Consider the following 26,331-nt stretch of genomic DNA (forward strand, 5'->3'; position numbering starts at 1 on the left):
CTTTTAAAGTGCAAAACGTGGGTAGCATTTAAAACAATCGGCCCTCTTTGTATCCACACCATCCTTGCTGTCAACACCCAACCCCCGAAAGATTTTGAGGGGAGATCAGATTTTGGGCGACTGCATTCAGTTCAAGAAATGAGAGTCATAACTTTCTATTTCAGGTTCATAAAGATTACTCCTATGAAGTTTCTTTTAAGAGCTATAATCTCGTTCTAATAGTGAATCTAGTCCCATGGAAACTTAATTGGATTCAAAGAAAACATTTTAAAACTGTGCTTTTCAGAAAACTGCCATTCTTACTAGAAATGGAAATTTTAACAAGGGTCTCCCTGAAGGAGAGTCCAAAGGTAAAGTGTGGGCACACATAACAGAAATTTCTGAAATAGAATCTAATGTAGTGTGAGGCATTTTCACAATAAAACTTGGGCAAGGAGCAACGCATCACTGAACTTTCCCGGCTCCATAAGGAACAAACATGACATTGCCTCGGGCCAGCAAGGAAACAGGTGAGCCACCTCTCGCTGCTTCAGTCTAAGAGAGCAATTCGTTTTGCACCCAGACCCCACCATGTTGGGGATTTATGATAGGCTCAATAACATTGGCACTGCACAATTTATTATTGGAGCACCTAGGGCTCCAAACTTAACACTACTCCCCTGGGCTCTGAGATAGGCTATACCTCGGGTGGGTCAAAGAGAGGTGGTGGTAGGAGAGAGGACAAGGGAGAGAGAATAGCCAAAATTTGGAGCTTATTACCTGAGGGAGGAAAATATGTCCTAAGTCAGGGCCACACGAAGAGCCTGGACAGGATCCCCGAGTACAGTATGATTTGATAATAGCTATTTAGCAGGACTTGTCAAAACAATGTCGTATTACAGTAAACCAAATCATTCTTCCCACGTGCGGTGTGGACCAAGAGACTGCCAGCTTGTAAGGTTCTTGAGGGCAGGGTTCCCCCTCTTCTTGCTGCATACAGTGCTGAGGCTGCACGTGTGCTCTGCACATGTCATGCCAACCCACTACGTGCATCCACGAGCTGCTCATGGGAAATCCCTCTGGCCAAGAGCATTGCATCACCACAGACAGCACGCCCGCCCTGCCCCACGACTCTGCCTCTGGCAATGATGCCAGCGTCCTGGCACTGCCCTCTCATCCGTGACTCATGTGCAGCACCCTCTGAAGTCAGTGCTTCCTCTTCAAACTCCACTCTGTGCAGACTGCATTTGACCAGCTGGGCCACGCAAGGGGGAACCACGCACAGTGGACCAGCCCGTTCACATCAGCCTGGAACTAGGGGTCTCTGTGCTCAGGCCAACTGGTACATGATAGCTCTTCATTTAAATTTAAGTCCTTGGAGGTCTTTCCCTTTGATGAATCTGGAGGGACTTGGAGGAGCAGGATGCCAAACCCACACACATAACTCATTTTAATGCATATGCTATCCAGTAAGGACAGGGCTTGGGAGAAGAGTAATAAAAGACAAGGAACACTGTAAACATTTATCATTCCCACCTCTTCCCATCCCCACATTCGTGCACACCACCCTCACTGGCTGAGGAGAGGAATACAGAAGTGAGACTTACATGGAAGCAGCTCTCGATCTGCTGTTTCTGTACAGATTGGGTAAGGATAAAACAGATGTCCCTTTTCCAGGGGATAAGGGATCATCCGAAAAGCTGAAAATGAGAGACAATATGTTAGAGGTTCAATATTTGTCTCATAACTTCTCGATTTCAAAAAGGGGCTTTCGAGCATTTTTATAATGATAAACAGTTCTACAAGTAACTCCCAGAAAGGATGCAAGAGTTACCCAAACTCTGAGTTATATGCCAGATAAGCTGTCAGAGATGCATTATGATGTATGACTCACACATTTATCTCACACTATATATTCTGGGCAAACCTCACAAAACTGGGTGGGGATAGGGTGCAGGGGAGTAGGGAAGCCATCAGCTCAATGCCCAGGATTTCCTCATCTACAAAGTATTATTAAAATGTCACAAGCACTAATTCAATATAGCTCAACTGATGGTAATAACACAAACCTGGATTGAAATGCTTCCCCAAGAAGCAAATGTGGATTGACTAGCTGAAGCTTGTTATAGATGTACAAATATGAAAGGCATTCTACCATGTCTATTTAAAAAACATGTCTAGGTGGATGAGAATTCCAACCAAGATGGACAAAAGTGCAAACCTAAAATTGCATGACTTGGGAGGTATTTCTAAACTTTAAATGAAACTTTTCAATCTTCAATACCATATGGGGGGAAAAATGGATCTGGAGAGATTGATTATCTGTGTTTTGATGATGTCAGGCCACCTAAATTCTGCTCTTGTGGCTTCAGATAACATGAGGTCTCACATTGAATTATGGCTTTCCAATCAATCCATCCCTTTCCATTATCACGTGTGTTACTCTCCCTGTTACGATGTCATCAGCATGTTAGTCTCACTGTTGCTATGAACTTAGTGCTCACAGAGTAATTTTTCTTCAACAGATGTCCTTTAACTACAGAATGCTGTACATGTAAAGTATAAAAACGACACCCTACATTGGCAAGGTCACATAACAATCCTTGCTTTCATGTGTATCAAAGAGGAGTAGGTAGGGGCAACACAACAATCTTTTTAGTCTTAAATGCTGCATTTCAAGGAATCGTAGCTACATCCTCAGCTGTGTAATTACCTCCACCTTCTCAAAATGCCATCAATGTACGTATTTATCTTTTGCATACTTATTTCAAATGGGAATCAGAAACAAAGAATGTTCTCCCTCACAAGAAATGACAAGGTTCCATTGTAACCAGCATCAGTGCACATATGGTATTTATTCTGGTGTCTGAATATTATTTAAAAGTAAAAACATTATGTATGTGATTCCAGCATTTGGAATGCAGTCAATCTACACCACAGTGGTATCACTCTGAGGTTACAGCACATTGCCATGGAGAATATAAATCACTAGAAACGTGGGATTAGAGCAGAGCCAGTGTGCTGGCAGTTTGCTGAGGTAAAAATGTTATCAATTTTCCTCTTGTAACAGAAACCTCTTAAACGGAGATTAAAACATTAAAAACACCCCAGACTTTAACTCTTCTTAAAATGAAAGGCTCACCCTAGTTCAATCAGACTTTTCTTTCACACAAAGATGGCTTCTGCTCACTGCAAGTAACAAGAGGCACTCCCTGCACAGGTTGTTAGCACGCAGACATCACTCGGAGGAACCAGTATGTCTCAATAGGTTTGCAAGACGAGGAAAAAAAGTACAAAACAAAACCAGTGCCTTAACAGGGTATGCTAAAATCTCTTCTGGGAAGCAGTGTGTTTAAATTTAAACTGCAGTATGGCAGGATTTTAATACCGTTTCCCATAAATGAAGGCTGCTATGAAAGCATCCCAAAAATGTGGAAAAACCTACGTGGAATTTTTTTTTTTACCCCAGATTCTCTATGCACGACAGGGCTGCTGTAATTATGAATCTGTTCAGGCTCACATGATGTAAATAAACCCTCACTTTTCAAAGCGGCTATAAATTTGAATGCTAAATTTTACTCAAAATTGAAGTCAGTCTGCACTTCAGGGAGCAATTTTTTAAGTGAAATACAGGAGTGCAAGATCTTGAGAGTGTTCAACCATAGAAATCAAATGGTTGGTTGGTGTCTTTTCAGTCAGATGCCAGATCTTTTTTTCTGCAGTGTTTGGAGTGCATACAGGATTCTGTGCATCAAGTCAGTCTTTTCCTTCTAATCAGTTCTGGTCTTTTTGGAGAGGGTGGAGAGAGTGGTTACATACAACTTACACACACACACACACACACACACACACACACACACACACACACACAGTCGTCCTGCACTGTTCTCCCCACCTCGCCCCCTCCCATGGCTCCCTCCCTCGCAACCTCCACGACTGAAAGATGTTTGGGGCGCTCTAAAAATTTCGTTCTCATGTCAGTTGTCATTTACATCGAGTTCAGAAAATAAGATTAAGCTTTTTGGCTTCACTAAACAAAAGCAAATACAATTTCTGTTTGCAACTCTATCCCTCAGCCACCCTGCTGTGCAGGGTCCAGGAGAGTGTGAGATAAGCAGTGGAGGTCTGGGGAGAGCAAGAGGCACTACAGAAGCCTCACCAGCCTCACCTCCCACCTCCGGATCCCCTCGTTGAGAAGACAAGAACCTCGTGGCTTTAGCTGAATGTCCAGAAATTTTGCAAGTGCAAGTAGTTACATGCTGATCTGATGGTGGAAAGAGGAATTAAAAAAAAAAAAGGGGGCATCTATTTTATTAATTTTATCTATTTCCTAAGTGACTACAAAGCTCCTAAAAATCTTTGTCTGGAAAAACACACGTTTCAGAGGTATTAAAAATGTACATGTATTTGGTTAAAAACAAAACAAAAAAAGCTGGGCCACTCCAGGTTAATGCATAATACACGAACAGCATTTCATGTCTGCATTTTCCTCTATGTGCCGTCACCTCTCCTACCTTGACTTCTGTTGCGCCATTGAGGAAGAGACAAAATGAAATGGGGAGCCAGTTAATGAACACATAGGACCCCCACAGCAAAGTCTGAGGCATTACACTGCTGTCTTTTCTCCCTGACCAGACTCGTTTTCTAAGCCCCATGCCTTTCAGTGCTGTGCTCACCAGAGACCCTATACTAATCCTGGAGAAAAAAATTAACAGAACCAAAGAAGGGACAGAAGGATAGATACATGAACAAACTGATTCCCAATTTTCCCATTGATTTCCAGTGACCTCTCATCTTACCCACTATATGGATAAGGATAGAAGATAACGTGGGATATTTTGTCTGTGTTGGCCTTTTTCAAAGAGGATCTCAAAGAACTTTATATAGACAGATTACTTGTAGTAGTGAGAAGTGAGTTTGAATCCTAGCTCCACCTTATTAAAATGTGAGTGCTTCCTCATGTGCCTGGGATAGAAAGGTGAGCCACACACTGTCCCTGCATTGATGGAGCTCACTGCCTGCGGCGGGAACAGATGATCCAATAATAATGAAAATCAGCGTGGAAGTTTCCCTGTGATGGTGCCCCCATGCTGTGCATATCTAATAAAGGAGTCGTGGAGGTGACAGGTAAGGATGAGCTAAACTTGACCAAGCTAACAACTGTATGAGACTGGGTGGGTCATTAGTCTGTGTCCAGTCTCTCTGTCTGTAAACATGAGAATACTACAGACTCTGAGAGGCTTCAAGAAACTAAGTGTCTAAACATGGGGCCCGATGGCCCAATAAAGGTTAGGTTTCTCTTTACATTCTCTTTCTACTAAACCCAAAGTTCCTACTTTCTCTATCAGGTCATACTCTTGCTAATAAGTAAAAATGCTACTTGTTTATAAACAACTAGAAGTGCAAATGACAGAGCAGAAAACTATCATCAAAATACAAATTTTACATTGTCACCTTTGAATGTAAAGTAGGTAACTGGCTATAAAGGCTAGCTGTCTTTTATGAGGCATTTGGGCACAATAATAAAGAGTTCTAAAGTCAAAAAGCCTGGGTTCTGATCCACATTCTTTCACTAGTTATGTGGTCTTGGGAAAATCACCCTCCCTTGATTAAATGATGTACCAGTCCAATTCTGAAGAGAAATTCTGGAATTTTATAGGAGATTCACTAACTTGCTGGTGACCATCAACACCTGAACACTCTGTTCCTACTTCCATGACAGTACTGCCTGTGTGCACACTGTATGTTATATGTGTGTGTGTGTGTTTCTAGATGTATATGTGACTATATAGGAGCAGACGCATATGTGTATTCACACACACACATATTAATGTTTCTCTCAAAGCATTTAAGAGTCTTATGTATCCTGGTCTCTCCAACACAACGGCTGGCACAAAGGAGGCGCTCAATAAATGTTCAATGAATAAAGGAATAAGTGAGCTAATGCACAATCAGGAAGAGACACAATTTTCCTCTTAAAATCTCAGGCGGATTGAAATTATGGCCCATCGCCAAGATAGAATAAATGAAAGGGACAAGCTGGTCTTACTGGGCAGTAGGTGACGAGGCATTGCATGACATCTGGAGACTGGCTATGACAGTAAGTTAACTACGACCAGAAACTTTAGCAGACCATCGCTTTCTCCCCAAATTATAAAATTTAGCATTAGCTCTATGGGCTGAGTGGTGGGGAAATCTCTTTTTAGCAGTCCAAAAGGTGCCAGCCTTTTGGAGGAAAGGTTTGGTTAGAGGAAATGCCCCAAGGACCACATCTTACAGCAAGCAGCATTTACTATCAGGTTCAAAGAGAATAAATTAGAATCAGAATTTCATCCTATGCTTCAACAATGGGCCATTTTCTCCTCTCAAAGGAAATATTCTGCCTTAGTCCCCCTCAAAAACACCACCTTCAAATCTTATACATTATTTAGTGAATTCTTTGGGGAGAAAAAAATCTCCAAAAAGAAAATAAAGAGTCTTACATGGTCAAGTGGAAAAAATGGAAACAAAGAAAGGCTAAGTGATTTACCCTATGGCATACTTGTCTTCTGATATATAGAACTAAGAAAGTTAAATCTTAAAGTTCATAGTTGCGGTCAGCAGACTACCCTGCTTTGTAAAATAAATACAGCTAAAACGAGCCTTGTAAAGATCGAGGTAGGAAGGAGATAAGGCCACATCAGTATTTAATATAGGTAAAAATAGATGTGCCATTTAAAATAGGGCCCCATAAGGCGCAATACTGTTGTAAATAAGACCCAGTTCAAATGAGATCCCTCATTTATATACATTTTGTATATTCAACTCAGACTTGCAGAAATGTGTGTGTGTGTGTGTGTGTGTGTGTGTGTGTGTGTGTGTGTTTGTGTGTGAGGATAACCAGAACCTACAGTGTTTAAAATAAGTGTAATTCAGATAAGGTGGCAGCTGTGTAATGACCTAAGAAACATATTTTTAAATCTTGTAAATTAAAGCTTTTCCCCTTTCTTGATTATCTTGACTTTGAGGAACATATTGTGCAATTTCAGGGGCTGGGATAGTGATGAATCAAACATTTTAGAAACCTTTGAAATGCTGATGTATTTGTGGTTGAGGACTCAGGTTTTTTTTTCACCACCATATGTTTCAAACCCAAACAATCTCTGCCATGCATCAGCTGGACTTTGGGGTTTTATCAAAAATGTGAGTTATTTCAGCCTGATTGGTGGGAAATTCACTTAATTCCACAAGATGACTAACGCTCATAATAAACTCATTAAAGCGCAAAGCAAAATATAATCTCCATCCCTACTCCTAAACCAACACTTTTGACAGAAGAATGTTTTTAATCTCCAAAAGATCAACTGACTAAAAGAATACTCATTCTTAACATGGGAACTGGTGAAATTAGGTACTGTTACCTTCCTCCCTGAATTCCCTTTCTAATGAAAAGGGGAAGTTGAAAGGGAGTTGGGGAATGGCCTTAAATTTCAGAATGCACTAGAAAAGATGTAAAGGACAAAACCTAAACTAGGAGGCTGGTGATGTCAAAAGGCGCCACCACGTGGTGCACTGGAGGAAGTGCAGCCTCCTGCACTCTGGCACCGGCAGTCTGAGGGACCTCTGAGGGAGACGGAGCGGTTCACCTACTGTAGTTGCCCCAGAGCAACTGCCTTGAAGCCCAACACCCTGGGGTGGGGAGAGGGCAATCGATATCATCTGTGATTCACAGTTTTGAGAAACTGGGTGTGTTAAGTAAATACCACTACAGGTAGCCACGTCGGAATTGTAATCCAAGTCCTCTGATTTAAAATCCAAACTCTGATGCCTCCATTTAATTTAACTCAGAATGGACACAGGTCAGGAAGCACTGTCAAAAGACTGCACATGACTGTCTGAAGTTAAAGTGGTAATTCTTTCTTCTAAATTCCATGAGAGATTTAGAGCTTTGTTCATAAAAACAAAAAAAAAAAACAAAAAAAAAAAACTAGAACTTTGCAGTGAAACATACATATATGTGCTTATAGAAAAATACATATGCTTGTTGAGAAGACTGGAAAAATACAAATATGAAGGAAAAAATCTCTTAAAGTCCACTTAAAGATGCATTTATTGCCAGTCTCTTTCCTTTGTTTATATGTAGAATTTATTTTTTATAAAATTGGGCTCATTCTACATTTAAAATATTTAAGTCAACATTCCACAGCAAAAATACAATTTTATATAGAATGATTAACTTTCTAAACACTAGAAGAGGAGTAAGTACTCCCGAGCCTATAAGTTGTGGTGTAAATTGAAGGCTTCCAAGCAAATGTCTCAGAGATAACTGATCCTCTTATGCTTAACCTATTCAGGCAAAAGCTACATAGCTGGTTATTATAGAAAAGAAGCCTGAAGAGAAAGTGGACTTGGGTTTACATCCTAGCTCCACCAACAGGGGCTGCAAGACTTACAACAAGCCACTCCTCTCGATGGCCGTGTTCCTCTCTTACACAACTGAGGTGGCCACCTCTCTCTCTCTCTGGTCTAACTCAGAACCTTGTCAGGAAGAGTACATGAAATGATGGACATGAAACTCTTGGTAAATTACCCAGCTGTACGCCCACTCTTGAAGGTGCTTCGTATTCTCCAAGACACCTGTGCCTAGGAAGCACTCACACAGTTCCCATCTAGAACTGCATGGTAGGACTCTCTTTTCAAAAACTTAATAGTAAGTAGTGTAACTTCCTTGGAATGGTTTCTATTTATCCGTAAGGATCAAATGCAGAATTTCTCTTTCTTTGAGGTCCCTGACTGCCTTGCTATCCTGGTTTATATCTAAATATTCATCTCCTCTCTTCATTCCAATAAAATCTGAGGTAATTACATTCCCCTAACATTCCCACTCTGCTAGATTTTGGAGCTCACCAGGTTACTGCACATTTCTTCAGATCTCATTGTCCTTCCCAATTGATTCAGAGAATCTCCCCATTGTTATCTGATTATATGGGTAACTCATTTCCAAACAAAATTTCCAGTTATTCCTGAGGGGATTTTTTTTATGGTTATGCCATTCCTAACACCATGTCTCTATCATTTCTTGCCTCCCTGTTTTGATCCTTTCGATACAACTGTAACTTTCTTATCAATTTTGCTATGTTTCCCAAATGCTAATCTATGACTATATCTTTATTTGGTTAGCCAATCAATCCACTTAATTTTTCCACAACTAACCCTAGTTGAGGCCAATAATGTTCAATCTGGCTAGGCTTTTTCTATCTCTTTCTTGTGTTTAAACAAAAATTCCTTTTGTCCTTTTTGGGCAGAACACATTAAATGCAGTAATAAACCAAACCCAGTGGGGACTGTACACATGCCTACACATGCCCTCAGTGGAGTGAGCTTTCTTAACATAGGACCGGGACACCTGAAGTGTGTTATTACACTTATGGGGGGGGGGGGGTGTGGTGGAAGCATCAACCAAGTCAACATCACTCAAGTTATAAATAGCAAATTATTTAAGTAAACTCACTATCAATTCTCTAAAGAAGTATTTTCAAAACTAAGCAAAAAACTTTCAGTCAACATGAGTCCCATGTCTGTCAACTTACTTTTACCCCATTCCCTGTGGCTGCCCACCCCCCAACCCCACCCCCTTCCTGCATCAATTTGGATTCCTGTTGGATTCGGGTGGGGCAGGAAAAGGGAAGAGCAGAAGATTATCAAAATAAAAATGGAAGCAGCAAAGATAAACAGAGTGAAAGAGATTAAAAAGACATTCCTTTGTGAGGCTGATCAGAGTAGGAGTGAACTAAGAAAAAAATTATCAGAAGATTAATACTTGTTTTGTTTCCCTATGAGAGGGCAAAAAAAAAAAAAAAAACAACAACAAAAAACCACCCCATGCTACATGTTGCATTTGTTTTGCTTAAACTAATAACAGTGTGTCAATGCACATATTGTCCAATAATCTGTAGTCTTGGGCCTTTCCTCTCAATTTGCATTCTTCCAAACAGCCCTGCCACTTAGCACAGTGTCCTTGCTTATGACACTGTCCTAGTTCTTCAAGGCTTGGTTCAAATTCCATATGACCTATAAGGTTACCCATGACTCCTCCACCCCACAGACCTCTCCCTTCTGAAAAGATCACTGGGCAGCTGCTGTGTGCTGGTGACTCCTCCCAACTAGATGAGACGTTCCTCCAGGACAGGGAGCGTTGTCTCACCGACAATTAAAGCCTCTTCTCCTTCATAGAACGGTTATGCCTGCCACATACTCAGACCGATTTATCCCTACATCTAGCCGATAGGCATTATCCATTAACACACCAATGCTCCACTTGTCACCAAACACGAGGGTCCTGTGGTCACTGCTCTTGTTCTGAAGCATAACTGCAAACCCAGCTCCACTGGAGGATAACTGTGGCTCTTTAGCCAATCCTTCTGGAAAAGCCATCCAGAAGTGGTAGTCAGAGCCCAGCCTGAGGCCTAACCCCAAGCCAAAGATTCCCCTGATGCTGAGGGGGTGTCTGGGTCTCCAAAGAGGGTTTTCCAGTTATAGAATGCTCCTCTGCCAGAACAGTCCAGAATCATCCCATCTATTGTAAAACTTGCTTTTTTAAGGTTTAAGGATGGCATCGCCTCAGTAACACCTACCACTGCTGGGGAACTGAAGAGCCTCATTAACCATCATCTCTCAGTGATAGAACATTGCAGAGAAGAAGAGCTATAGATATGCAAATCGTCATTATTCATCACGAACATTCAGGGTAAAAACAGTTTTAGCATCTTTTCATGCTCTTAAAAAAATGTTTCAAAGAAAGAAAATTACTTACTGCCTTCCCACGTACAATGCAAAAGATTCAAAGCCCCTTCCACCCTCTTCCAGTGCGCCAGATGAAAGAACGCATATGCTATTGCTTCACTGTCCCCTCGCTTCAGGATATGTTCTGGGGGTAGAATTAAGCTTTTCATTTCTAGTAGGTACTGAAATAAAAAAGGCAGGAGACAGATGCATTAATACATTAGTAGCGTGGAATTCAATACTGAGAATAGAGGTTGATTTCTCTAAAGCCACCACTCATAAGCATTTCATCAAACCTGCATCCTTGTTAGTACATTTGAAGGCAATTATGAAATCATCCAGCAACCCAAAGTTTGCTAACAGATAGTTAGCCTTGTACTAGTTTCCTACAGTGAAGATCAGAGGCTTTGAGGGTAAGATACTCTAATCAACGAAATATATGGAGACTCAACCGGCAAAAAGGAAAATTTAGAAGACACAATAAGTTGATAGAATTTTGTAACCAGAATGAAAATACCTAAAATGGACACATGAAGGTTAAGTCATATGACTGAACTGACTGTACTAGAGAGACTGACTAGCACTGCCCATTAACTTTTCTGTACAGACTTACCAAGGAGAAGGACCTAGTCCTGTGAAAAGAGCCACACATCGTTGTTCACATGCAGAGGGAGGAGGTGTGGCAGCCTGAGCCCAGGAAGACCCCAGGGAGGGGAATGGCACAGACCCCAAATTATACTGTTCTTTTAGATCTTTCCCAAAGTCTGAAGGGCCCTCAGCTTATGCCTCCTCATTCCTCTCTTCCACAAAGGAGATGGGAGCACAGGGCCAGAATGAATTCTTTGGTGTTTACAACAGAATAGAAAGGGAAGCAAATTTAGGGTGGTGTTTTATACTTGCGAATGTTAACTTCTTTTTGCTGGCTGGCTCTTCCCTGGGCTTCACTCCTCACACACACATACACACACACCACCACCATCACAACAATCCATGCATCTCCTTTAGAATGGACATCAGCAGATGATGGAGGGATGTGTTTAATGAAAATGGGACAAACACAGTAAAAGGAAGTGCTAGAAGAGATGTTCAACAACTTTAATGTCAGAAACAACTGCCTATGGATTTATCTGTCAGTGGAATTTACGAAAGAGGGTGAAGAACGGAAGAATCCCGGTATACAAGATGGAGGTTATGATACACCTATCAGTGCTCTGTTATCATCTCACTGGGCATCTATGTGCTTTGGGCACTCTGAGTGTAGTTGCCTCTAAGCTTCCTCTCCTGTTGGTGCACCCAGTATTGGGATGCACTGCCTGGCAGGAGCCAGGAGGACACATTCTGCCCTCCTGGTTCAGCAAGTGAAACTTTCCTCACTCTGGTTCTGTTCCGTGAAGAGATGTCTAAGCTCAGGCCTCACATCAGGAAGGGCAAAAAAGTGAGACTGCCTGCCCAGAGTGTAGCAGAGAAGAGCGGTACAGCCATCTCACTTGGTGGGGCGTGCATAAAAGGCCCTCCTTCGACAGAAAGACCCCCATAGGAAGACCTCTTCCCAGACTGGTCCATGAAAGGTGTTTATTGCTTTAATGGGAACTTCTCAAGTATGAGTTCCAAAAGAACTTTTTGGTCATATGGCTTTTTAAATTCTACAAGTCACTGTCTTCCTCCATCTTGTTTTCAAACAGTGCAGAACAAAAGTCCTTTGGGGAAAATTACAATTTTGAGTTACCTAGTAATCCGACCAGTACTACATTTATAATGAATAGCACCCATAATATAAATATCAGGGTGAATTTTATGTTCAGAGATACTTGGCTATCCTCTCATGATCTTGTTACCTCAAACGAAGCTATTACACTGTATGTTGTCACTGCTCATGATGTTCTTAAAAGAATCCAAGGCAATGAGTCATGAGAAAGATATAGAACGGGTAAAGTGCTATTAATTAATTGTATTAATTAATTGTTTCAGAGTAAGAGAAGAAAAATCATTTGGTTACTCTTCATAATCATCGGAACAAAGGAAAGGGTGGGGCGCCTGGGTGGCTCAGTTGGTTAAGCGTCCGACTTCAGCTCAGGTCATGATCTCACGGTTTGTGGGTTCAAGACCCGCATTGGGCTGTGTGCTGACAGCTCTGAGCCTGAGCCTGCTTCAGATTCTGTGTCTCCTCTCAATCTGCCCCTCCCCTGCTCAATCTCTCTCTCTCTCTCTCAAAAATAAACATTAAAAAAAAAAAAAGAACAAAGGAAAGGGAAATTTTCTTACCTGAGATGAGCCCTAGGATAAGATTTTATTTCTGAGTTTCTAATAATTATTTATAGCCACGCTGCCTACCAGTCAATTTTTAAAGAAAGAACATGTTGTATGAACTCTGAAACAAACTAAATATGAAAACCATTAGTGCATGTGGCCCAGTTATACAGCAACTTCTTCAAGTCCCTGAGAATCAGATGGTGGCTGAAAGAAAAGTGTAAACTACCATTCTTTTTATTTCTATGATTAGGAAAGCCTTTTAAAGTGATTGCATTAAGCATCTACAAGAGAACTCTTCTCTTGACCTAAGGAACTGTCAGGAATAGGGGCCCCTGAGAAGAAGTAGGCCTGGTAGCTACCCACATTTGTGGGTAGACATTGAAACAAAGTCAGGTATCTCACCGCTGCGTCGGTGCAGGTAGGGGATTGAGCTCGAGCTAGCTCGAATACAGGCTCTTTGCTTTTGCATCGGACTCAGCTCCCTGGTGGTCTTTGGGGATCATGAATTCTGGGCATAACATTTGGTCAGGGCGGGGTAAAGAAAACCTGTGTGTGTGTAGAGGAGTAGAAAATTACCTATAAAAGGATATAATAGATCTGCATTACCCAATATGGTAGCATCTCCCACATGTGACTATTTAAATTTAAATTGATTAAAATCAAATAAAATTAAAAATTCATTTCCTCAGTCCCACTAGCCATAATTCCAAGTCCTCAAGGGCAGCATATAGTTAAAGACTACCATATTGGACAATGCAGAGACATTTCTGTTAACATAGAAGGTTCTACTGCACAGCACTGTTGTAGACAGTGAGAGTTTCCAATCTTCAAGTAACTAAAACAACTTTTAACATAAAAAACTTTATAGACACCCATGATAGGAATTATAAGTAGAGTATCTATCGATTGAAAACACACAATATGGCAAAAAGCTACAATAAATGTAATAAAGCAAGAATTCATTTAAAAGCATTGTTGGCCACCAGGGCATCTAAATATACTTGGAAAATAGTACACATGTGTGTGAGACAGATGGTTTACTCAGCTTGCAGGCTGAATGTGGTACATATGGCTTCAAGGACATCATCGTCCATAGCCCAAAATCAGGTCATGAGGTAATGCTCTGTTTTTCCTCTAAGCTGCATCTGATCTTTGTGTATGTGTACTTTTCACACATTGCCTTAAATTCGTTATCTATGTGCTTTTCCCCTCAGCTGAATCATTAGATCCTCAAGAGCATGAATCTCACTTCCTAACAAGTCTCTCAAAGTGGGCATCCTTGCTGTAATCAGCCTCATGAGGCTAACCAGAGCAACTCACCAAGGACACTTAGTTATCTTCTCATCGAATCTACTTTATGGCAGAAATAGGTTATGCCTATAAAGGAGATTTATACTCCAGTATAGTTCCAAACAAAATGTTGGCTCTAACCAGATGATGAAGGCTAATAACAACAATGTGTTATGTTTTTGGCCAGGCTTAAAAATGGCTGGCAAGATCGGTTCTCAACATGTGCAACGTTTAAATTAGAAAGGCATGGAACAACATTTCACATCTTACTTGTCAAGAGAAAAATAAATGGAAGAGGGCAGATCCCTATCCACAAATATGCAGAAATCAATTAGAATAGCTGTAGCTCGCAAATCAGAGAACACTCTCTGCCTGTCTGTAATAATTATTTGGCTCCTATTAGCTAAGCCAGCATTCCGTGCTATCTTGCCGCCACCCTGCCTCTAACTTCCTTCCCAGATTCTCAAATCATATTGATCTTGAAGTTCAGGCTTCTAGAGTTTTCGGAAGCAACTTTCAAAACCTATTTGTCAGAGTATGATTCCTTATGTCCATAGGAACATATAAAGTCAGAACATATAAAGAGGAGCTGATTAGTGCCTTTTTATGGAGGGATGTAAGCAGAGACAGCTCACCTGTCAGGAGATCTGGCCCATCAGAGGCCACCCCAGGTGACTGCTCAGTTCTCTTGTGTTAAGGTTCTAAAATTCTATAACAATTTGAGTGAAAATGATCCCAAGGTTACACTTCACCATAGATATTAATGTCAAGGAATTAATTCATACCCCACCCCGTTTTGTTTTGTTTTTTGGTTTTTTTTGGATTTTAAATACCAACAACAGAAGTCACATGAGAATCATTAGAAAAAAACAGAAACAAACAAAATGAGAAAGTATAGATTAATTTTAGCACATTTAGCTAAACTTAGGTAAATTCAATACATTTAGGTAAATTTTAGCACATTTAGATGATGGTTACCCGGCTGCTCCCAAAAATCAGTTCGTGGAAGAATACTAGCATGAGAAAATGTTCATGATATATTGCCAAATGAAAAAAATAAGTGTTTCATACAGATTATGATTTTGGTAATTAAAAATGTATATGTGGGTATTAAAACTTTGGAAAGTTACAGATTGAATGTTATTGGTGGTTAAATATTTGATTTTATGGGAGATTAATTTCTTTTTGTGCTTTTTTGGTGCTTTCTAAGTTTTCTGTAATAAGTCATTTTTATTTCTCTCTTTCTCTCTCTCTCTATATGTACATATGTGCGTATGTACATATGTAATACAAATCTCTTTTCTAGACTTGCAATGAAAACAAAAACAAGCCATACAAACAAACAAACAAACAAAAAGATAACCAGGGACAGTAATTTCTGTATGATTACAGTGCTTTGGTACAACTAAACCTGAGAGAGGCTAAAAGCCCAGAAAAGATGCTTTAAAAATACCAGTAAAGAGTTCAGAGAATAAAACTAGTACTATTTGGAAGACATGCTATATATTTTGAGTTTCAATGTTGCCTACTCCCTGGACTCAGTAAGACCCACATTGGAACAGAACAAAAATACCACAAGTACCCATGGCTCTCTTGGGTCATGCTGTGATGGGGAATGAGACGCACAGCACCATGCCCCCTGCCCGCTGACACTTTGACCCACCGTTTGAATCCGGCTCTATTGTTCCATTCTGAGACCGTGGACAAGTTACCTTATTTCTTTCAACCTCAGTCTGCTCATCTGTTAGAATAATGAAAATACACATCTTTCCAGTTTTAACTTTTGAAGATTATGTAGGATAATATATGTAAAGTATTGACACAGTACCTGGCACCTAGGCGTTCACTAAATAGTAGCTACTTTTGCCAACAAAAAAAATGAAACGTTCATATTACTGTGGAGGTAAGTTATGTTTCTTTGTGTGTGTATATGTGTGTGTGTGTGTGTGTGTCCCATAAACTACGGAGTCTGTTTTTAGGTTAAATACTTCAGCAATTTTACAATAGTGGTAGGTCAGCTGAAAAGAACTGGTTACTGGGGTCCCTAACTAACCAATCTGGAAACAAGCACAATGCCAAGCTGAATTGCCAAATCACCACTCAGGGGCCCTCTTCACAAGGTAGCTGCTCCTTGCTGGCTCACTTACCTATTCATCAGTTACTCTGCTACATTCAAAAGATACAGGAATGTCCACAGTGCATCACAAGGAAAGATATGGGAGTTCCCACAGGGTACTCTAATGACACACCTATGGGAGCACCTACAGCACACCTCAAAGGCACCTAAAGGGCATGGGCATGAATTGGTCAGGTCCCTAGATGGATGATCCCTAATCTTTGTAGGAGTGTGTGTGTGTCTGTGTGTGTGTAAAGACAAAGAAACAATAAAATTCAACACGATGACCGCCTTAATAAGAGGTACGTACAGCTGACCCTTGCACAATATGGGTATGAACTGTGTGGGTCAACTTACATGTGGATTTTTTTCAATAAATGCATTATAGTACTGTAAATATGTTTTCCTTATGATTTTCTTTTCTCTAGCTTACTTTATTCTAAGAATATAGTATACAGTACATACAACATACAAGATATGTTATTGGTAAGGCTTCTAGTCAATAGTAGTAGGTTCTTAGTAGTTAAGTTTTTAGAGAGTCAAAAGTTATATGTGGATTTTCAACTGCATGGGGAGTTGTCACCCTTCATCCCTGCCTTGTTTAAGGGTCAACTTGACTTAGTACTGGTAGCAAATGAGAGGCGTTGTGTCTGAGAAGGTTTCGCAGAAGAAGGAAAGTATGAGTCAGTCTTACTAAACAAATTAGTTTACCTCCAACAACGGCGGGGGTTGGGGAGGGGGGCAGAAGCCCCTGCAAGGCTGGGCAGAGGCACCAAAGCATGAAGGGGCATAATATGCTTGTAATCATGAGGAGCTTAAGTACTGACATGGCAGTCACTGCCGACACTGACGAAGCACTAACAAGAATCAAGTGTTACCTCAGGTACGCCTTACAAAAGCTCTGCGACGCAAATAATATGATTCCTGGTTTATACATGGGAAAATGAAGGCACTGGGAAGTTAAGTAGCTCGAGCAGGGCTGCACAAATGGTCACTGGAACTCAGGTTTTATGCTACTCTCCAAGGGAAGCAGGAAAAGTAGATTGTAAACAGGTCTTCCATGATATGCTCCAGAGTGTGACCTTCATTCAGAGTTTATTCCATGGTTTTCAAACTTTGAGAAACAGAAAAAATTTGGTCAAAAGAAAAAGAGAAACATGACAGAGAGTATGTGAAATTGATGTAAAACAAAGCTGTGGGGGGCCCTGGGGAAGGACCCAAGGGAGGTCTGAGGGATTCTTATGGCTCCTAGGAAGACAGTTTGAAAACTGCTGCAGTGGGCAATTGAGAAATGAGTTGGTACAGTTTGTGGCTTTGAAAGAAATGGGCAAGTCATGTGTAGAACCACTGGACAGGAATGAGATTGAAATTAGCAAAGTCTTGAAAGCTTCTGTCATGGTTTGGGTGAGGGGGTGACAAAACTGAGGCAGACTTCCCCAGAACTTGGTGCCAGGCTGAATCTGAAGGCAAGAAAAGGCATTCAGGGTGACTGTGAAATTTCTAGTTTAGGATACCAGAATAATGTGAGACAGTTAGCTGAGATAAAGACACAAAAGGACAGTTGGAGTTCCTGGAGTGACAGCCTAAAGGCAGTGGGGTGTGCAGGTCTCAAGCCTGGAAGAGAAGCTGGAGACAGGGATTTGGGTGTGCAGGGAGAGGTGGGTGATGGAGCAGCAGGAGTGCCTAGATCTCCCAGGAGAGCTTCAAGAAAAGGATGGGTAGTGAATGATGCTCCCAGAGAACCAACCTGAGGGACGGGCAGGGGAGGAAGTGATGTAGGAGGAGAGGGCCCAGAAATGCAGAGAAAGCCAGAGAGAAGGCAGTATGGAGCTAACCAAGACAGCTTGTGGTAGAAACAGTGGTCAGTGGGGCAGAACGCTGAGGAGACATGATGTAGGATACGGTTTGACAAGAGACCGAAGGATCTGGTGACCAAGGAAGAGGTAACCTTGATGGCAGTGGCCTTGGTGGGAGCAGCAACAGTGCTTTTTGTTAGAGAAAGAGACCTTTTAAAAACTGTCTATTCCTGAGAAACGTAGCTAAAAACTGGTTTCTGCTCACTTTCCTCTAGGTCATATTTCCACAATACATTCTCCTTTCTCTAATCCAAAAAAGCTTTGGAACAAAATATGACTCAATTCAAAGAAACTTATATTGAAATAATATTTCTGAAATGTACCATTGATATACAATATCACAGACAATCTGCCAGAGTATTTTGAGTTTCTGCTTCCACGCTTCAAGCATTTTTAAATGTTAAAACCCACTACACGGTTTGTTTCCTAAATTGGATTAAAAAGCAATTTTATACTCTGTCAATCAGCTTTACCAAGACACAAAGGGAGGACTGCATTAGTGTTTGCATGAAATAGAATTTCCATCACTCTAACAAGGTCCTGTGGATACTCCATTAGCATATACAATTACCAGGATGTTTTCCCCACAAGCCTCTTAAAATCCCCATGAAATAAGAATTTCTAGATTAACATTAGATGAGTTTTTTTTTATGTAAATTTTTACCAGGAATGCATTTCTGTCATAACATTTTCATTCTTTCCTCTCTGCTTTCTCATGACTTCCCACACTCTGAGACTTATAATTTAAAAACTACATATCTAGTAGGCTGGACCCTCACATCAATATTTTGTCAAGCCGGGGCTGTCCTGCTAGTAAAATGAGCTTCAGGAGCATGGCAAGCCCTCTTCCCCCAGCATGCTCGGGGACTGCCCCCTTGCACACCCAGCTGCCCCCAGGGTGGGACCAGTAGGAAGAGCCCATAGATACTCGTAGGCAAGATGAAGATAAAAGCTTTCCCTTCATTGGTGCTGGTGATTTTTCTGCATTTTTCTCCCTCAACAGCTCCACGCATAGCACCCAGGCATCTCAAGCAGCTGGGACTTCCTCAGCCCCCTGCTGCTCCTCTGAATGCGTGTGGAGCCTCCAGTTCTAGGTGTGAGACCTCACAAGCTTGGGGTTTTCCTGTGGTGGTAGTGATCGGCCACGGGCTTCTGTTATTTTCTAAACTGTATATGCAAAGGTGCCTTGGGGTTGCTGGGCTACCTGCTTTCTCATCCCAGTTTCAATCACAACAGTTCTACTTTTACTTGCTTTGTTCATTAAGGCTTCATGTAAGATTGTATTAGGAGGAAAAGTTTACTGCTTTAAAAAATCATTATTAGTTATGTGTCATTGTTGCTTTGGTGGCAAAGAGCAGGGATGGCTATTCCAGAAAAAAAGGAGACAGAGGTTGGAAATGGGCAACTCTTAATCAGCCACAAGCAAAGGACTTACCAACGGTTGCAAACAGGGAATTCCAGAAGGCATTAGCTGTAGCCAGAATAAGCTAGAGCCTCCTCTCAAATCTCTAGGCCTAAAGGGACCTCGTGGGTACTCAAGGTCAGGGGCATTGCAGTGCCACTGTTACACTCTCTAGTTGTCCTTCACACTAGATGTTTCAAGAAGTACTTGTTACTGCATCTTTCTAGGCAGCATCTATGGTAGCCCAGCCAGCCAATGCAGAAATAGAGCAAAAGTACCAGGGAAAAGGTGATGAAAGCCCAACACATGTACTGGATGGGTTACACAATGTAATTCCATTTACTTTTCATCAGACCTATGAAGCCTTTATTTTTATCCCCATTTTATCAAAAAGGAAACAGGCAGGGAGCTAATCAACTCCCTCTTCCCACGGTTCCCTTCGGACCATGGACAGGAAGTAGTGAGAGTCCTTGTTTCAAATACTTTTGGACCCTTTCAATGACACTTCATAGGTCTGCCTACCTTTATGTTGCTACTCTTCGCTCTATCATTACACTAATATGTTCTCCTGGTAACAACAGGAAGTCTGCATAATGGGCCTGACAATTCAGAAAAGAATAAAAGTAGATGGTTAACAATGTTCCATCTTACTAGTAGTGGCAAAGAAATGCAAATTGAAAGTACAGAACTCTATTTGTACCTAATAAAATCATAAATGTTTGTTTTCTTTGTTTTCTTTTCTCTGTCTTAAGCAAACTGCTCACTGCTGGTAAGGGTGTGACAAAATGGTAAAGAAGGGGTTACCTGCTGATTGGGGATGGGGGCTGTAAACTACCACAATCTTTTTAGGTAAGCAATTTGGCAATAAATATTAAGAGCCCTGATGTGTTTCAATAAGTTATGTAGTATTTCTCATTTTGTATATCTATCCTAAGGAAATAACATAAAGACCCAAATATTTTTATGCCCAAAAGATTTGCTATTGGACTTGATCACCTGATGTCTGCAATAGAGAACACAAGAATTAAATCATTCTCTTCAACAAATAATGCTGGGAAAACTGGATTCCACATGCATGAGAATGAAATTGGACCTTTATCTTATACCATACACAAAAATCAACTTGAAATACATTTAAGATTTAAATGTAAGACCTGAAACTATAAAACCCCCAGTGATAAACATAGGGAGAAACTTCATAACATTGGTCTTGGCAATGATTTTTTGGATATGACACCAAAAGCACAGGCGACATAAGTAAAAATAGACAAGTGGGACTATGTCAAAGTAAAGAGCCTTTGTGCAGCAAAGGAAACAATCAACAGAGTGAAAAAGCAATATATGAAATGGAAGCAAATATTTGCAACTGTACATCTGATAAGGGGTTAATATCCCCAATACACAGGAAATTCCTACAATTGGATAGCAAAAAACCAAACCAAACAAAATAACTTGATTAAAAATGGGTAAGAGACTTAAATAGCCATTTCTCCAAAGAAGACATACAGATGGCCAACAGGTACACAAAAAGATGCTCAAAATCACAGATTATCAGGGAAGTATAAATCAAAACCACAATGAGCTACCACCTCATACAAGTTAGGATGTATGAGGCCATTGTCAAAAAAAAAAAAAAAAAAAAAAAAAGACTGTAACAAGTGTTAGTGAGAAAGGGAAGAAATTAGAACCCTTGTGCACTGTTAGTAGGAATGCAAAATGGTACAGCCACTATGGAAAACAGTGTGGAGCTTCCTCAAAAGATTAAAAATAGAACTACCATATGATCCAGTGATCCTACTCTGGGTATTCATCTAAAAGAACTGAAAACAGGGTCTTGAAGAGATATTTGCACTCTGGTGCTCATTGCATCATTATTCACAATAGCAAAAAAGTGGAAGCAACCTAAATTTCCATCAACAGATGGATGGATAAAGAAAATGTAATACACACACACAATGGAATACTATTCAGCCTTAAAGAAGATGGGAATCCTGTCCTGTGCTGTGACATAGAAGAGCCTAGAGGACATTATGCTAGGTGAGACAAGTCACGGGACAAACACTGCATGATTAAACTTGGATGAGGTATCTAAAGTAGTCAAACTCAGAAGCAGAAAATACAATGGTGGTTACCCGGGGCTGGGAGGAGGGAGGAATGGAGAGGTGCTGGTCCAGTGGGCATGGGGTTTCAGTCGTCCTAAAGATCCGTGTTACAACAATGTGCATGCAGTTAACAATACTATACTGTATACTTAAACATTTGTAAGAAGGTAGATTTCATGATATGTGTTTTTTGACAAAAAGTAAGGAAGTAAATCATTCAGAAAACAGTTACTAAGAAAATTTTAAAGTGTTTGATGGCACATGGCTAACAGATTTGGACGTTAATGGTAAGTTAGAAGATAGCCTTTTTAAGGTCAAAGAACTATGAAAATCTATGCTCCTCCTCCAAAAAGAATAAATATAACCCACAATTCCCAACCATAAAGTACAAGTTTAGAGCCCCATGTTAATGTTTTTAAATATGTATATGCTATGTGATTATGATTCCTAAGTATTAAAAATGCACGGGGAAATAAAGCTAGAAGGAAATAGTCTTAGATATGACAAGATGATAGCACTATGAATAACTTCCTTACATTTTTTTCTAAAGTAATAAGAAATTTATTTTTATAACACCACTACAGAGGTGAAAAAAAATCTAATACTGCTTGTAACAAACCAGTACGTTACTCTTGTTTTGGAAAGTTGTCAGAAAATGAAAATTTATCTTTAGCACCCTGGAGTTAACAAAACATCCTCTAAACCAAAAAGGTGTCTCTTTGCAGGGAAATACTTGCAATGTAGTTGTAGCGTATTAAGGGTACGTAGCATAAGTAAAAACGCAGGTTTGTGTAGAGTGATGAATCACTGGCAGAAAAGCATCACCCTCCTGGGTAAATCTTGACATGGTTAATGATTCCTTGGATATGACACCAAAAGCATAGGCAACAAAGTCAAAATAAACAAATGGGACTACATCAAAATAAAAAGCTTCTGTGCAGTAAAGGAAACAAAATAGAGCAGGGTGCGTGGGGAAACATATCTGCAGGGAAAGCGGAAGAAAAAGCTAAAACTAAAAATCCAATAAACTATAACAATATATAGATGAAGGTACAGAAGCAAGATGTGCATGGCCTCTCATTTGTCCAGCATCATGAGTGAAATTTTCTTTAAAAAATGAAGAATATTCCCTGTCAATTCAAAGCTCTTATTTTGAATTAAATTAAGTAAATTTAATTAAATAATTCCCATTAAATGGGAAACACCCTCTAATGGTGTAGGGATTTCTTCATCTTTTTGAACTGTGTACCCAGTTCTTAAAAAATGAGCAGCATCATTAAGATCCTAATACCACTGGTCATCCTCAAAAGGGGGTAAACATTAATTTCATAGTCAATGCACTGTCGTGAGAGACCACAGAGGGGAGAGACTGATTCTGGCATGAGGGAGGTACAGGCTTCCTGGTGGTGACTTTTAATGGTGGGGGTGAAGGATGAGTAGGATTTCCTCAGAGGGAGCAAAGGGGGAAGGAGAAGAGAATGTTTCTGGAACAATGAACAGACTGTTAGAAGGAGCTGGAAGAAATGAAAAACAAGCAGGGTCAGATTATGAAGGGTCCTGAAGAACCATTCAAGGAGTTTCTATCTTCCTCTGTAGGGCTGGGGACACAGCTGCAATTCCTAGGAAGGGGAGTAACACAATTTAGTTTGGATGGGCTGCTTCCTCCTTATACTTTGCTGCAATCCAAAGCTTCAGAAATACTTGACCACTTAAGAGGCCCCCCTTTAAAATACAGACATAGCTTTTTACTGTTTTTATTTACTTCCTGGTCCTGGGGTGTGTTTAGGAGATACCCTCCCTGCTCCGCATGTTTTCAGGTGAAGACTATTCTGAAGAGTAACCCTCCTGAAGTAAATAACCGACATTTTTCATTGGATACTGAAATATCAAGTATGCGCCTCTGCTTATTAGAATACCAGATAGACCTAAATTGGACATTCATGGGAAGCAGTTCTCAGCTATTACATTTAGTATTTTTTCTCCTTCCAACAGACTATAATTGAGTAAAACAGCATGCAGTTGCTGAAAATTTCTGTGGTAGGCCACTGAAGACTTCCTGTCATAGAGCAAACGAAACCATGGAAGTATTTAAGATATAATAATATCTTCACGAAATATGAATTGTCCACAAGTACCTTGGGAAGTGATATGCCCGCCATCATTTGAAGTCTTCAAGTCTAGGCTAGTCTGCAACTTGGTAGGATGGGGGGGGGGGGCAGTGGAGGGTGATGTGTGAGGGTTAGAGAACCCAGAATCAGTCCAGGCTCTGTCATTTACTAGCTATGTGACTGAGCAGGCAACCTAACCTCTCCAAACCTGCAGCACCCTCATCTGTATAGCAGGGATAATAACATGATGCACCTCATGGTGTTGTTATGAAAAATAAGTAAGATGTTCACTTAGCACTGTGTTTGGCACACAGTAAACATTCAATACAAACCAGTATTAAAAATAATCATCATAATATCATTATGAGGAGACATTCAAACTGAGGATGGGAAGGTGTCCTAGATGATCTCTAAGGCCGCTTCTTATACCAGGAGTCTAAGAGTTTTAACAGTTTATATCATTCATTGATGTCTCATTAGAATTAAGGCTATTTTCTGCCTGAAAAGTCATCGATGTGTGTATGTGTGTGCGTGTGTGTGTGCGTGTGTTTACCTGAAGTATTAGCAAACAGTCCAATAAACAATGTATCACGTAATAAAAGATGTCTGTAACAGCCTGTATATAGTGCACATGCATCAAAGGTTTGTGGTTAATTCTGAACTAATTCTGAACATTTACTCACAGGTCCTTTTCCTCATGAAAATGTCAACAAAGAGGCTCTGGAAACAAGTTTCCCCTTGGCACAATCACCAACAAAGCAAAGTGGTAGAGAATCAGTTTACCTACGTACCCTATCTTTTCTCCAGTTAATAATTAAAAAGTAAAGTGAATTCAAATATTTCAAATGTTCCCACTTAAAACAATTCTGTTTTGCAGGTATAGTGCTAGCTGACTAAGTTAAATTTTTCCAAGGTAGACTTAAACTATTTCTTAGGGCTTTTAATACTCTTCTAGAGGTGCAATCAACCATTTCAGACCATCACAGAATTACACTACGGCTTCAACTAAAATATCTAACCAACAAGTATTGTACCAGTTTTCTATCTCGTGTGCTAGGATCACAAAGGTCTGGCTGGTACAGCCGGAAGCGGTAAGACCCAGTTCCCAAAGCAATCCTAAAATTTGTATGGACCACAAAAGACCCCAAATAGCCAAAGTAACACTGAAGAAGAAGACCAAAGTGGGAGGCATCACAATCCCAGACTTTAGCCTCTACTACAAAGCTGTAATCATCAAGACAGCATGGTGTTGGCACAAAAACAGACACATAGACCAATGGAATAGAATAGAAACCCCAGAACTAGACCCACAAACGTATGGCCAACTCATCTTTGACAAAGCAGGAAAGAACATCCAATGGAAAAAAGACAGTCTCTTTCACAAATGGTGCTGGGAGAACTGGACAGCAACATGCAGAAGGTTGAAACTAGACCACTTTCTTACACCATTCACAAAAATAAACTCAAAATGGATAAAGGACCTGAATGTGAGACAGGAAACCATCAAAACCTAGAAGAGAAAGCAGGAAAACACCTCTCAGACCTCAGCCGCAGCAAGTTCTTACTTGACACATCCCCAAAGGCAAGGGAATTAAAAGCAAAAATGAACTATTGGGACCTCATGAAGATAAACAGCTTCTGTACTGCAAAGGAAACAATCAACAAAACCAAAAGGCAACCAACGGAATGGGAAAAGATATTTGCAAATGACATATCAGATAAAAGGCTAGTATCCAAAATCTGTAAAGAACTCACCAAACTCCACACCCAAAAAACAAATAATCCAGTGAAGAAATGGGCAGAAGACATGAATAGACACTTCTGTAAAGAAGCCATCAGGATGGCCAACACGCACATGAAAAGATGCTCAACGTCACTCCTCATCAAGGAAATACAAATCAAAACCACACTGAGACATCACCTCACACAGGTCAGAGTGGCTAAAATGAACAAATCAGGAGACTATAGATGCTGGCGAGGATGGGGAGAAACGGGAACCCTCTTGCACTGTTGGTGGGAATGCAAACTGGTGCAGCCGCTCTGGAAAACAGTGTGGAGGTTCCTCAAAAAATTAAAAATAGATCTACCCTATGACCCCGCAAGAGCACTGCTAGGAATTTACCCAAGGGATAAATGGAGTGCTGATGCATAGGGGCACTTGTACCCCAATCTTTATAGCAGCCCTTTCAACAATAGCCAAATTATGGAAAGAGCTTAAATGTCCATCCACTGATGAATAGATAAAGAAATTGTGGTTTATATACACAACGGAATACTACGTGGCAATGAGAAAGAATGAAATATGGCCTTTTGTAGCAATGTGGATGGAACTGGAGAGTGTTATGCTAAGTGAAATAATTCCTACAGAGAAAGACAGATACCGTGTTTTCACTCTTACGTGGATCCTGAGAAACTTGACAGAAGACATGGGGGAGGGGAAGGGGGAAAAGAAAAAGTTAAAGAGGGA

General features: G+C 40.5%; 1 protein-coding gene across 11 annotated transcripts in view; it reads right to left on the bottom strand.

Moving 5' to 3' along the window:
• Positions 1-26,331, bottom strand: part of ST7 (suppression of tumorigenicity 7) — a 247,719-nt gene that overhangs the window by 9,428 nt on the left and 211,960 nt on the right. For 9 of the 11 annotated variants that reach the window (XM_027075326.2, XM_027075324.2, XM_027075325.2 and 6 more), the window contains 2 exons: positions 10,772-10,922; positions 1,587-1,679 (listed from right to left, as the gene is read on the bottom strand). In XM_027075326.2, the coding sequence (XP_026931127.1) occupies positions 1,587-1,679; positions 10,772-10,922 (244 nt within the window). Of the gene's footprint in view, positions 1-1,586; positions 1,680-10,771; positions 10,923-26,331 lie in introns of those variants that run through there. The other 2 variants (XR_008296703.1, XM_053218171.1) reach the window with 1 other exon arrangement.

This window comes from Acinonyx jubatus, chromosome A2, assembly GCF_027475565.1.
Source record: "Acinonyx jubatus isolate Ajub_Pintada_27869175 chromosome A2, VMU_Ajub_asm_v1.0, whole genome shotgun sequence".
Lineage (NCBI taxonomy): Eukaryota > Metazoa > Chordata > Mammalia > Carnivora > Felidae > Acinonyx > Acinonyx jubatus.